The 14,086-nt window shown below is 45.3% G+C and overlaps 1 protein-coding gene across 1 annotated transcript in view; it reads right to left on the bottom strand.

Annotated features, from left to right (window-relative positions):
• Window positions 1–14,086, bottom strand: part of LOC118591181 (DNA-directed RNA polymerase III subunit RPC1-like) — a 42,859-nt gene that overhangs the window by 14,506 nt on the left and 14,267 nt on the right. Inside the window, 9 exon segments of the mRNA XM_036199311.1 lie at window positions 241–383; window positions 4,453–4,520; window positions 4,522–4,562; window positions 6,101–6,273; window positions 7,479–7,643; window positions 8,950–9,088; window positions 9,236–9,363; window positions 10,280–10,349; window positions 12,828–12,968. Coding sequence (XP_036055204.1) covers window positions 241–383; window positions 4,453–4,520; window positions 4,522–4,562; window positions 6,101–6,273; window positions 7,479–7,643; window positions 8,950–9,088; window positions 9,236–9,363; window positions 10,280–10,349; window positions 12,828–12,968 — 1,068 coding nt within the window.

Genomic DNA, 14,086 nt, shown 5'->3' with positions numbered 1-14,086 from the left:
TCCAAACCAGACACAACTGGAGCTAGAGCTACTGAAAAGGTAAAACAGACTGTAATGATGCTGGTGCAACTCTGCCATACCAACAGTCACCAAAGTGGCACTTCACAGGGGTGAAGATTGACATGGAGTGCAACTCGATGCCACAGCCACACATTCTATGTAAACACCCAGTGAAAATAGCCAATGGCTTTAGATCCTGGTAAGTCTGTGTTCCTCGGGGGACAATCTAGACAAACAGACCTTCAAGCTTCCACTGCCAGTTATCTTTGAATGCTTCTCAAAGTGAGGCAAAGATCTGTTTTCAAAGCCATCTGGAACCCAGGAGCCACTGATGGCTTGCTGTCCGACACAGGCGATCATCTGTGATATGTTAATGAAGGATCCTGGGAACAGGTCAGAAATGGAAAACTGTCCTGGAAACAATAACAGAAGCCAGGCAGACCCAGGTGGATAAAATAGAATGTGACACAGCACAACCCTTACTCTCACAGCCTAGGAGTCCAAGGGACTGAAGGACAGAGCTACAATAACAGAAATGGATCCAAACGAAGGGCTCCGGGGCATATGCAGTGCAGAGTGCAGGGAAGGGCCACTGGAGTCTTTCCTATGACCGTCAGATTGGCCTCTGGACATGGGGTTTGCAGAGAGAGGAGGATGGGGAGAAGGAATCTGAATGTGTGTGGAAGAGTGCGGGAGAAGCAAAGATGGAAGAGGGGAGACCCCAGGTGTGCACAGGAGCAGGAAGCAGAACAATGGGGGGAAAGTAGCCAACTCAGAGAGATAAAACTTTTTTCATAATGAACAAAATCACAGCAACAGAGGCCCTGAGGCTCTGAGTAAATAAGAAGTTAAAGAAGTTTGCCACATCTAAGCTAGGGCTATAGTGGTAGAGCACTTGCCTGAAATGCATGAGGTCCCGGGTTTGATCCTCACGTGGAGGCCAAAATTACTCAGAGTCAGAGAATGTGAGCTTGCTTTAACCAGCAGGGATGCATAAGGGGATGATGTGACCATGGGCGTGGTTACCAGGTGTTTGAAAGGGTCTACACTTGGCTGTGCAGTGTGCTTTGATCTAGCAAAGGGGAGGTCTTTTGCCCCGCCCCTTGGCATTGTTATAAAAAGCCCTTTTGAATAAACAGAAAAGGCTGTTGGGTATTAACCCAGGTCCTCCCAAAGCTATTCTATGTTTTTGTCTTTCTTCTCATCAGCTAGGCCTACCTAATATTCTACCTAATATTTTCTTATCTCTCTCTCCTCCTCATAGGAACCCTGGAAAAAGTGGGAACTGGCCTCCCACAGATGGTGCCTCAACAGGGACTTGGGTGCAGAAGAAATAAGTGAGAGTAGGGAGCAGCACTGAAGCAGTTGGGCATGTCCAGTTACAAATTAAGGTTAGCTTTGCTTTTGTTTGTTTATTTTTCCAAGACAGGGTTTTTCTGTGTAGCTTTGGTGCCTGTCCTGGATATCACTCTGTAAACCAGACTGGCCTTAAACTCACAGAGATCTGCCTGGCTATGAATTAAGGTTAAGGTGGTGGTATTTTAATCATCGGGAGCAAAACCTGTATATAGAAAAAACAAATAAAGTTAAACTGCAGCAAGTATCTCTGTCTATGTCTATGTTTCTCTGTTTCTCTCTCAAGTTGTAAAAAAAAGTTTGGTGAAGTTTAGTTTGAGAAGAATAGGCATAGGTATATTAGGGTAGACTAAGCTTTAGGTTTAGGAATATGGTGAAGGTTTAATATAAAGTAATTTAGGGTAGAGTAGTTTCTGCCCCAGTACAGATGGGACCTGGGTCAGACAAAGCAGCATCCAGGACCTAGCAGCCACTGCAAACAGTCTGAGTGGCTTCAGAAGGTTCAAGCTCTGCTGAGTGTGAGCCTCTGCTCCAGCCAGACATCAGCAGCTGAGAACCGTGGGGCATCATAGCTTCCCAGGCAGCAGATGCTGAGAAAGCAGAGCGAACAGCAGAGGTCTGCATACTTTCTGCCATGGTGGGGTTGTGGTGAGGACAGCACAGCCAGCCAGAGTGCTTGTGAGAGCGGACTGACAAGCTGACAACCTTGGCAAGCCGAGCAGCAGAGACGAGACGGCAGACCACAAGAGAGAATGGCAGGCTTGCAGAGCAGCATCCCCAAGGGTGAGACTGTGACGGAGGTACTGCTTTAGACCCCGGGAAAACTGCTAGCTGACAGAACACCCAAGTGGGACATACCCAGGGATGTGGAGAAAGCAGTAGAGGTTTTTGAATCCTCCCTGCAATGAAATGTACAGGGTCTGAGCCCCTAGCAGCAGTGTGTAACAGCAGTGCTCCAGGCTGAATGGTGAAGACATTGAAACTCAGGCCAGCCTGAGCTCCCAGCAGCACAGAAAGGTGGAGCTGCCCTAAGGGCAACAATCGGCTCTGCAAGATGGGCAGCCTCCAGAGGCTTCCTGGACCCTGAATGCTGTATCCAAAGACTACTGGCAAAGCAAGTAATGCTGCTGGGGTGCAGTGGCAGCTACTGGCCGAGGCTGGGTTTCCTCTCAAACCAGGTTGCTGAATGAGAGCTGTAGCTCATAGCTGCAGGGAGGAACCTTGAGCCCCTGGGGTAAGAGGCAGTTGAGAGCCCTCAGTCCGGGACTGGAACTGTAAAAAAGTCACACAGCTTCTGTTTGCTAGCTGTGCATATAACTTTTTCCAAAGGACTCTGCAGCTGCTCAGCTATGGTGATGGTGATGCAACCTCCATCCTGAGGCAGAGTTCCTAGGGTAAGACTGCCATAAAATGCTACTGTAACTGAAAGCAAAGTTTCAGAGACTGTTTGAACTGAATTGTTGCATTTAGGGGAACTGAAAAGTTTTTGGTTGTGGGTTTCTTCATATTTGGAACTTTAAGGCTGGTATCAGAAAGCTTTCAGTGGAACATTAAGACTGGAACCAGAACTGTCATTTTGAACTTTTCAGACTTAAGAAATGGAATAGACAGGAGTGATTCAATTACAATGGGACAATTTTGAATTTACTTATGCATATAAACTCTATTAACTGTGATGACTTATAAACGATTTTGTGTATGCATATGTGCTTTACTAACTCTGGTGATTCATGAATTGTTTTGTGTTAAAAATGGAACTGTTTAAATGGAGAAGTCTGGGTTTTTTCTATACAGGCTCAAGATGCAGCTTAAAAATTATAAAGAAAAGGGGAGTTAATATTCCTCAGTCGATTTAATTTTTTAAAAAATATTTTCTTGTCTTGTGAATGGATTAATGTTAACTTGTGTTAATGTACCCTATGTTTTGTTAGCAAGAAATGCAAAATGTTTTAATAGACCATTTTTGAATGTTTGCTAAAGTTTGAAAAGTGTAAATAATCCTATTGGGAGTTTGCTTTTGGATGTAAGCTTGTAAGAATTGTAATTGTGTATAGTAATATTCATGCTAGAATTATGTTAAGTTGACATTAATGAACCATGGTTTGGTGAAGCTAAGGGAGTCTTTAGTTTTGATACAGTTGCATCAGGAGTCTACTGATTTATTTGGGGTGGTTGCATCAAGAGTTTACTGATTTTAAAAAGAGGCTTTGTGTATCTGAGGCTGCTACAGACATCTTAGACCCATTCAAAAAGGTCATTCTATCTTTATCATCCTCTACTCCTTTACTAGGAGGTCTAGCAGTCATAAGGAGCAGGAGTATTGCTATAATTATTCCAGCTATTTGCAAGCTCTTAGTGGAAAAATGATTTAGAGCTGCACAGAGTTAAGCTCTGTACTCCCACTTGAGATTTATATTATTAAGAAGGGGGAATTTATGAAGGCCCAAATTACTCAGAGTCCAAGAATCTGAGCTTGCTTTAACCAGCAGGGCTACATCAAAGGGATGATGTGACCAAGGACATGGTTACCAGGTGTTTGGAAGGGTCTACACTTGGCTGTGCGGTGTGCTTTGATCTAGCAAAGGGGAGGTCTTTTGTCCTGCCCCTTGGCATTGTTATAAAAAGCCCTTTTGAATAAACAGAAAAGGCTGTTAGGTATACCCAGGTCCTCCCAAAATGTTTCTGTCTCTCTTCACTATCTTTCTATCTAGTATTTTCTTATCCCTCTTTCCACCTACCTCATAGAAACCCTTGAAAAGTGGGAAGCTGGCCTCCCAGATCCTCAGCGCCACAAGAAAAGAAAAAGATTGCTACACTGCTAAATCTACTACTAAAAATTCTCAGTTTACTTATTTTTAACACTAAAGTTGGTCAAAGCAACTTCAAACTCAGGAACTCAGCCAAATGACCCACCATTTTCTCCAAAAGATTTAAACTGCCCCACACAAATCAAACCAAAGCTCAGTCTTCCATGATTTAGAGACAGGCACTTAAAAAAATGAAGACCCTCTATAAAGTTATGACCACCAAAGACATTTTCTAGAGTCAAGCCCCTGGCAGGGCACACAGACAGCCAACTGTGAGGGCTTAGCTCACTTGTGGAACCTCACAGGGCCGTGGTGAGGGGGCTGTTTCTCTTGTCCATCTCTCACAGGTAGGCACTGGGGGTGGTCCTGGATCACTGACAGCACCTTCAGGATCAGGGCCTGGGGGAGGGCCAGAGAGGGAAGAAAATATAGTCTGTGAGGAGCCAGGCTCTGGTTCTGCAGATCACAAACCTTTAATCTGACATTTATAGAAAACCTGACAACATTTCACAGGATGTCAGATTTCTAATCAATGAAGTTTCCTGAACTCAGACAACCAAAAAGTGCAAGCTGCACAAAGGCAAGGGTCTGGAAGAGTGTGAATAGCAAATTATAACAAAATCCTACATCCAGTCGTGTGTGCACATGCCCCTGTAAATGCACAATGCTCATGTGAAGGAGAACTGTTCGCTCCGTTTGTACAGTCTATCTCTATCTGTTCTCAAGCATGCTTTCAATCTGCATGAGCAAAGAATATGACAAGATGACTCGAGGACACCCTGACCTGTGAGCACAGTCACAATTCACAATCTGAGGCGCTGAGCCCTCTAGAAGTCGTGGTCCTATTGAGGCCTCAATTAATTTTCTAGGTAGGTACAGTGAGAAGCCTCCTCTCTGTCTAAAACTCAGGAAGACTGAAAAGGAGCAGAGTTCTAGGGGATTGGTATACTCCTGTGAGCCCAGCACTCAGGACTCTGGCAGGATTGTGAATTAGTGGGTATAGGTTACTTAGAGAAAGCCTGTCTCAAAAAACCCTCACAGAAAGAATTCTTCATCTTCTCACCTCTCTTTTAGTCACTGTATTGCTAAACTTGCTTGACCTGGTTTTGAACCCTCTTTAGCAAACTATTTATATGATCTAAACAGAAAACAAAACACTGGCTCTGAACTCTGCATCTTTCTGCTTCATCCTCCAGGTGGTTGAAATTATATGTGTGCCACCACACCCAGATGGGAAGACTTGATGCTTCAAGAGCCTGTCTTCCACACTCAAGTGAGAAAAAAGTGCAAGACACAGGCCATGGAGAAGGCAGAAGATAGCCAGGTATCGTAACATGTACTTGCAAATCCCAGGACTCAAGGCTGAGGTCAGAAGACATTAAATTTGTGGCCATCCTGAGCTACAGAGTGAGACTGTCATGAAACAGAACAAACAAAGCCCAGTTCCCCATCTCCTGGTCCATTTGCTTTTGAACTTCAGGCTCCTAGAGGAAAAGAACAGATTCTGATGTGGCCAGCTCAGCGCTCAGCCAAGTGGCTTCAAACATGAGGAGGCTGTGAGCTGGGTGAGATAATCCAACATGAATATTTCCTATCCTGTATCCAAGTCATGGTAATGATCAACGCACTAAGCTTTGGTGTGGTGTCTGTGAAAGGACGCTGCAAAGAGGGAGGGCTCTGAGGGACAGTCAGAGCAGCCCCAGTGAAGCACAGCCCCATGCTGTCAAATGAACAGATACCCATGTTTATATGCCAGAGTATGAAAGCTAAAAGAGCAAAGGTCCAACATTGCCAAACAAACAAGAACACACTGCAGGAATGGGACAAGAACGCATCCCTTCTTGCTTCTTGGCCACCTTCTCTTCATGGCTTTTGGCCCATCCCAAACACACTGTAAGCAGGACAACTCATCACGCCGATCTGGAGGGCAGTCTCACCTCTAGTGTCTCCTCAGCAGTGCAGCCTGGCTGCTGCTGCAGCTTGCCTGTGTTCAGGGCTTCTATGTATTCATCACATTTCTTGTAGCCAGCATTTAGTAGCTCATACTTGGCTTTCAGCAGTCCCTGGCCAGGTGTGACATCACCAATTCCAATGGAGAACCCACGGTTAGCTGAGGAAGAATTGGTAGGCAGAGCAAAAGAGCCATAACCATTAGTGTCAAGCTGTCAGGAAGAGCTCATCCCTGCTGCCTTCCCTCCTCCTCTCAGAAATCACTCTCAAAGAGAGAAAAGAAGAAGGCTGGGGTGTAACTCAGTGGAGAGTGAGAGCACTATGTGAAACTGTTTTTTTTTTCCAAACAGGAATAAAAAAGGCAAATATAAACGTCATCTCTGGTAGACTTGGACTAAGCTGTGAAGAAGTGGGTGGGTGACTGAGTGTTCAGTCTTAGTTGCACAGGAAAGGAGAGGCTCTTTCAATGTCTTCATGTGGAGAACCAACAAGTCTGGAGAGGCTTAGAAGTGAGACCACTAGTTCCTGCAGACACAGAGATGAATGTATTGGAGACAAGGAGAATGGGTGGAGAGTCTGTGTAAGGAACTGGCTCTGGGCTTTGCTCGGAAGGAAGATGGCAGTTCACGTCCTCAGAAAAGGACCCAAGGCTCTGGATCTGAGAATACCAGTCATAGACGAATAGGATGACAAGAGACTGGAGAACCATCTATGCAATATATGATGGGAACCCTAAGCTCCTACCTTGGCCAGTATCTCACACCCCAAGGATGAGTGGATAACCAATGAACAATATGGATTTTATTAATTTTAGGGCAGTTCTGTTTTTGTTTTTAAAGATTTTATTTATTATATATACAGTGTTCTGCATGTATGCTTGCATGCCAGAAGAGGGCACCAGATCTCATTACAGATGGTTGTGAGCCACCATGTATGTGGTTATGTGGTTGCTGGGAATTGAACTAAGGACTTCTGAGCTCTTAACTTCTTAGCCATCTCTCTAGCCCTTTAGGACAGTTTTTAACATGAAATATGAGACCACAAATACAAAAGGAAAGGACATGGAAAATTCAGGGAGCAAATATAAAAATACTCAGTAAAACTCCTGCAGAGCAGTCAAAGTCAAATCCAGAGATCAGAGGCAGCTCCAGCCTGGTGTGGCAGTGCCATCCCAGTGCATGGGAGGCAGAGACAGGCAGATGCCCATGAGCTTGAGGCCAGCCTGGTCTACATATTATTTTCCAGGGCAGTGGGGGCTACATAGTAGATCTTGTCTTGAAATCAATCATAAACAAATAAAACAAGGCACTAAAACTTTGCCTACTGCAGCATTAACATGAAATAGGAAGCTGCTGAGATACTCACATAGGTAGACAGGAGCCAGCCTGGCAAGCCGAGACATGGCATCGGCAGCCTCATTCTGCCCCCAGTCTCGTAGCAAGATGTAGAAAATGTTGTTCTTGGATCCCGACCCCAGAGTTCCTTTGTCCATGCTGCCACTCATCAGCTCACTGTTCTGGATTGTAACATCTGGAATGGTAATACTGACAATGCATTTAAATGAACAATTATCTGGTTGAGAAAAACAAAAATTCCAAGTACACCCAAAGAATTTCTCCTTAAAACTTTGTTTTCTGTTAAGGCAACAACTATGAGGAAAACCAGTGCCATTCTTAATGCTAGAACTCAGTAGTTCTGACACATTCTGAGAACTCAGTAGCACATCCTGGAGATTCATGGCTAGTCCCAAGGTCCTACTAGCCAGTGATCTGGGGAGACCTATGGAGCTTGTGCTAGACAGTAGCCACTTGATGCTGGCTGTGAACCTCACTGGGGCACTGTTTTAAAGAGATTCAGATGACTCATATAATCCTCATAGTCTACTGAATCTTCATATTAGCAAGACTTCTTCTTTCTGACCAAGTAAAATCAGTTAGAAGAATCAGTCTTGGGGTGAGGTGTAGCTCTGTGACAGGATCACTCAATCCTCACCACCAAAGTAGCATCAAGTAGGACTGTTCACCATTGAAGTCCCAGCACTTCTGAAGGTGAGGCAGAGGAAGCACTGTCAGTTCCAGGCTAGCCTGGGCTACAGTGTGAGACCTTATCTCCATTAAAAAACAACATACCTATTAGTTGTGTTGTTAGACAATGAACAAACTGTCTAAAAGGCATATAATAAAAATAATGATAATAAATTATAAACCTTAAGCTGGGCAGTGGTGGCGCATGCCTTTAATCCCAGCACACGGGAGGAAGAGCCAGGCAGATCTCTGTGAGTTCAAGGTCAGCCTGGTCTACAGAGCGAATTCCAGGACAGGTTCCAAAACTACACAGAGAAACCCTGCCTCGAAAAACCAAAAGTTAAACAACCTTTGATGCCCACCTGCCCCCTCTCCCCTAGAAAAAAGACAAATTGCATTAACTGACAAAAACCGTTAAAAAGGGCCATTCTGAGCACTGCAACTCTGTCCAAATGATCTAGAGACTGACAATGAGACAGCTATACTTTCCTGAATAAAACTTCCTTCCGAGCCCTTGCAGGAGCAGTGAAGTTGCTCTTAGTCCATGAAACTCACTCTAGGCCACCTGCTTGTTCCTCCCACCCTGTCCCATCCCTTCCACTCACAAGAATCCCTCCTTGTCCCATCCCTTCCACTCACAGGAATCCTTCCCTATTCCATCCCTTCCACTCATAGGACTCCCACCCCTTCCCATCCCTTCCACTTACAGGAATCCCTCCCCGTCCCATCCCTTCCACTCACAGGAATCCCTCCCTGTCCCATCCCTTCCACTTACAGGAATCCTCCCACCCCATCCCCTCCCTTCCACTCACAGGAATCATTGACACAGAGGTCTTCCCCCTTGCCACAGTACTGCTTGCCCTTGGTCCGGAGGTTGGCCCTCACTGGATTGTCATCGCTAGGTCTGAGGATGATACTGAAGATCTGCTTTCCGGTCCACAGGGTGACAGGCTGGAGGAAAGGAGGCAGCAAATGAGGGCTGGGCTGGTCTCAGCATGGTCCACTTCAGTAAGGTAAGAGGGTGTGGTGACTACCTGCAAGCCCAGCACTAGCACAGTCCCTCCATTCCACCAGCCACCCACAAGGACCCCAACACACCTTTAGTATTGTAGGGGGTGGAAGGCGCACTTTAATTTTCTCATCCTTGCCAACAAGTATTGAAGCAATGATTTGGCAAGCCTTGGCTCGATCAAAGAAAGTGTCCTTCAGGGTGAGAAGGTAGGCACCTAATGTAAAGAATCAGCACAAAAAATGTGAATTTAACAAGAAGTTGTAGATTTTCAACACTGTACACCAACTCCTTTGCTACAAATAAATATTTATGCTTCTTAAAAAAGAACCAGCACAAAAAAGAAAAGGAACCACATGGGGGTCAAGTCAGACAGTTCCCAGAGAGGAATAAAAACAGAGGTGCTGACTGTGCCCCCAACTTGACAAAATAAGTCATCCACTGCCTCATTTCAGAGCTGTGGCAGAGTCTAGGCCAGATACTAGGCCTAGAAAACCCCCAGTTTCAGGAAGATCAGCCTTGGCTGCATCAAAAGCTCAGGACCAGCCCACTGAATCCCTACTGAATGTCCCCTACATGCTCAGCCTACAGGAAGCCCTACCAAACTGCCCCCCAACTTAGCCTGTATGAAGGCCCACTGAATCCCCTGATTCAGTCTACAAGAAGCCCCCTTGCCCCCACACAGACTACATGAAGCCCCCTGTACCCCCAATCAGACTAACGATGTCCCTTGTACCCCCATACAGACTACATGAAGCCCTACCCTACCACGGTTCCTCCCTCAGCCTCCATCACAAAGGAAACAACAGACAAACACCTGCCAAGTCTGTGAAGCTCAGTGAGCACACACAGAATTAAATGAAGAAACAACCAGTAAAAATACCTCCAGCAAGCTCAAGGGTCAACAACCAACCTAAATACAGGACAGGACATAGTGATGCTCACCTATAACCCTGGCACCTGAGAGTGCGGGCCAGGACTCTGAGTGACAGACCAGACAAATTGAGCCACCCAGGGGCACCTTGTGTCAAATTAAATGTAGGAGGGCTCCTAAGTACAGATAATAGCATTGAGGCCATCCTCTGAATCATTGTGCCTGGGAAGCCAAAGCCTCCTTTCAAGGTAACACTCACCTGTTAGGAAGCCCTGAATGGCAGCAACGAGTGGCTCCCCATTTTTCAGGGTCACAAAGTCTGCTTTAGTCTGAAGGAGAAACAAGCACAAGTCAGCCACTCTGGCTGGAGAGTGCAGCCTGAAGGTCTGCATCACGTGACTGTAGGCATCATGTGACTGTTGAGCTGGGAGGTCTCCACTCCAGCATTCCTACTATCTTGTAGTTGCCTTACTGATCAAGGGAAAAGAAAAGTCCTTAGAAGCGGCTCACTCTGCAGCCCAGGTTGGCCTAGAACTCACTATGTAGTCTATGCTGGCCTGGAACTCAAGGTAATCCTCTTGCCTCAACTTCTTGAGCACTGGTGTTAACAAGTGTGTAGATAAGCCTAGCTAAGATCATTCCCTTCTGTGAGAGCTATATAAGCTCTGAAATCAATGAATTCCATGTTTCTCCACAATGACAGAACTGAGCAACTTCTCTTGTTAAGTCCTAACAGCAATTGAGAGCAAGCAGAAGTTCCTCATCAGAGTGGGAATCTTCTAATGTTCATGAGAGGCTGTGGAGGTGCTCCTGTGAGTCTTTGGGTTTTCTTTGCCTCCTTACCATGTCCAAGGTCCTGTCAGGCAAAGACCTTTTACTTCCCATTTGTGAGCCCTTACAGGATAATGAACCTACATCTGGAGTGGCCACAACACACTCAGTTTAGAGACCCTCGCAGAGGGAAGACGGCGGATGGTCTTATGTTAGTAAGGACATGGGGTAGAGTTTCATGATTTTGTAAATCTTTGTCCGCTGGGCCCACATCCATGCTGGGCCCTACAGACCTTACTGGGAACTGTTGAATCAAAATGTCTTCAGTGACACTCAAAGAGATGTGTTCAGATGGAGCAAGGGACGCTTCCACCCCAAGTGTCCAAGCCTGTAGTTTACGGTTGTTATTTTACTCAATAAGTTCTTATAACAAAATGACAGTGGTATGACTCCTGACAGCCACAGTTTAACTGGTTGAATCCAAGTGGTGGCTGTTATTCCTGATAACATTTTAATATTATTTCTAATTACAAAAACAGCTTGTGCTTTTTGCTTTGAAAAACAAAAAAACAAAAAACCTAACTACAAATATAGACAATCCAAAACCCACAACAAATTCATGGACTAAGGCCTCCATCAATGAAAGGCTAAAGTACCACATCAGTGATGGAGGCCGTGGCTGAGCGTGGTGTCTCATGTCTGTTATCCTAGTGCTAGGAGTAGAAGCAGGAGGATCACAGTGAGTAGTAGGCTAGCCTGGGATATAGACCAAACCCATCTCAACAAGCAACTGTGGAGGTCAGGAATGTGGTTTAGTAGTCAAGAGTAACTGGATTTATTTACTCATTTACTTTCAGTGGGGCTGGGAATGAAGTAAGGATTACAGCCACACTCTGTCCCTACAAGTGGTTTTTGTGGGTAGTAATAGGGGATACTTACAACCATACATGGGTGAGCTTATAATGTAGGAATGTAGGCCATGGGGGAAATACTCAAGCTAGATGTGGTATAACGTGTGTACTCTTGACCACTAGGGAGACTGAGGCAGAAGGATCACTTGAGCTCTGAGTTCAAGGCCAACATGAGCAACACACCCACGTCCCAGTTAAAATCCACAAGTCCAAAGCTGTACTTGTCAATAGTCAGGGATTACTAGAGCCCTACCCAGTAGACCCCAACAGTGCCATGTGCAGCAGGATGTGGGGGCAGTGTGGATAGAACAATAGGTAGAGACCAACTCCTAAGAGCAGGCATGAACCCCCCTATCACAGAACCTCTGCAGCCACAGCAGTCTCAAAAATATTTAGTTTGGTGCCCTTTAAGAGGCCAAAGCGGCATGTAATACACTTTGGGAAGTATCATTTACAACATACTGGGCAATCCACTTAGTAGGCATCTTCCCCCACAACACCCATACTGGCACTGGTGTACAACTTTATTTCTTTTTTGAGACAGGATCATGTGGCCCATGCTGGCTTTGAACTCATAATGTTCTTGTCTCTGCCTCTAGTGGGCTGGGCCTCACTCTGCAACTCAGGTTCTCAAGAGCTAGGATTATAGGCATGCAATACACAACCATTCAGACTATTTGGTTTAGTTTCTTTTTTTGTTGGGTTGTTTGTTTTGAGACAGAGTTTCTCAGTGTAGCTTTGGCTGTACAGGAACTCACTTTGTAGACCAGATTGACCTTAAACACAGAGATCCGCCTACCTCTGCCTCAGAGTGCTGGGATTAAAAGTGTGTACCACCACCTCTCAGCTAGTTCATAGCTGTTACTTATCGACATATATTCTTCCAAGAATCCAGTGTAAAAACCAGAAAATGTCATCCCACCCTAAAAAGCACTTGTGAATAACTCACTTATATGCTATTATTTTCAAGACTGTTCAAAGGCTCAAAGGGAACCAATGAGAAAACAATACAGAACACAAGCCTTATAGCATGTGTGAGAACAAGAAGGCTCAGCTTCTCTGGCATTGGTACCTGCATGGCTCTTCCATGTGGGCCCTTTTCATAGGCAATACCCCAGTACCTACCCCCATGAGAACAAGAGCCTCTGCTTTGGCCTCCTCTGTCTGGGGAAGATGAAGGTTCATTTCATCCCCATCGAAGTCTGCATTGTAGGGGGTGCAGACACATTCATTGAATCTGAAAGTCCGATGGGGCTTGACCCTGGCCTGGAGAACACCAAAACAAAATATGAGGACCCAAAAGCTTCCTTGCTTCAAGTCATGAGGAAAAAACAAACAATGCCTAGAAAACTAGGCACTTTAAGAAAGTAAACTTCTATTTCGTCCATTGTGATTAACACAAATCACTGGTAGTTAAGCAAGCCAAATTTAATATGAGGCAACACAGGAGACAATGTGTATAGTCCATACTCCTCACGTATTAATAAAGTTTCATACTGAGTCTGTAACAGGGGAAGCCACAAAACAGGAAACCTAAGCCTATCAAGTAAGGAACTCGGAAGTCAGTGAATCTCAACACCCCAGACTGATAACGAAGGGAAAAGAACCAGCCGTGTGTGCTGCCTTTCCTTTGTGAACTGTTCTTCAAGGTGAGCCACTGCCCTAACAGCAGAGGAAATTAAAAGAAGTATAGATGGGGCTGGAGAGATGGCTCAGCGGTTAAGAGCACTAACTGCTCTTCCAGAGGACCTGGGTTCAAATCCCAGCACCCACACCACAACTCACACCTGTCTGTAACTCCTGTTTCAGGGGAACCATAGCAAAACACCAATGCACTTAATTTTTAAATAATTTTTTAATTTTTTAAAAAAGGAAGCCTGAATAATGCATGAGAACAGAAAGAAATTAGAGATTGGGGACCCCTGTATACTCCCAAGTACTTCAATCTTCTCAGGATCAGCAAGAGTGGGGTGGCTAGATCATATGACCATCCCCAAACAAGCCAAGAGCAATAACGAGCACCATCTATGCATCAGCCCTGCCAAAAGATGAGCCTGAATCTGGTGAGCCTTTAGACTCATTTCAAGCTCACAAAGATGAAAAGCAGTAGCAGCAGGGAAGCCACATCTGCAGGGGGCCACAGCCCTCAGTGTTCTTCAAAGTCAACACTCTTCAAGAGATCCACTGTGCAAGTCTCTTCAGCATTTTAAGTGTCAAGTTTCTTTTCTGAGTCAGGGTTTCTCTGTTTAACAGTCTTAGCTGTCCTGGAACTTACACCATAGACCAGGCCGGCCTCAAACTCACAGAAATCCACCTGCCTCTGCCTCCTGAGTGCTGGGATTAAAGTCATGTGCCACAGCCACCTGATATTAGTTGCTAAATTA

This window comes from Onychomys torridus, chromosome 9 (genome assembly GCF_903995425.1).
Source record: "Onychomys torridus chromosome 9, mOncTor1.1, whole genome shotgun sequence".
In the NCBI taxonomy this organism is placed as follows: Eukaryota; Metazoa; Chordata; class Mammalia; order Rodentia; family Cricetidae; genus Onychomys; species Onychomys torridus.
Note: the sequence above shows the minus strand (reverse complement) of the source record. Positions and strands in the feature narration are given on the sequence as shown.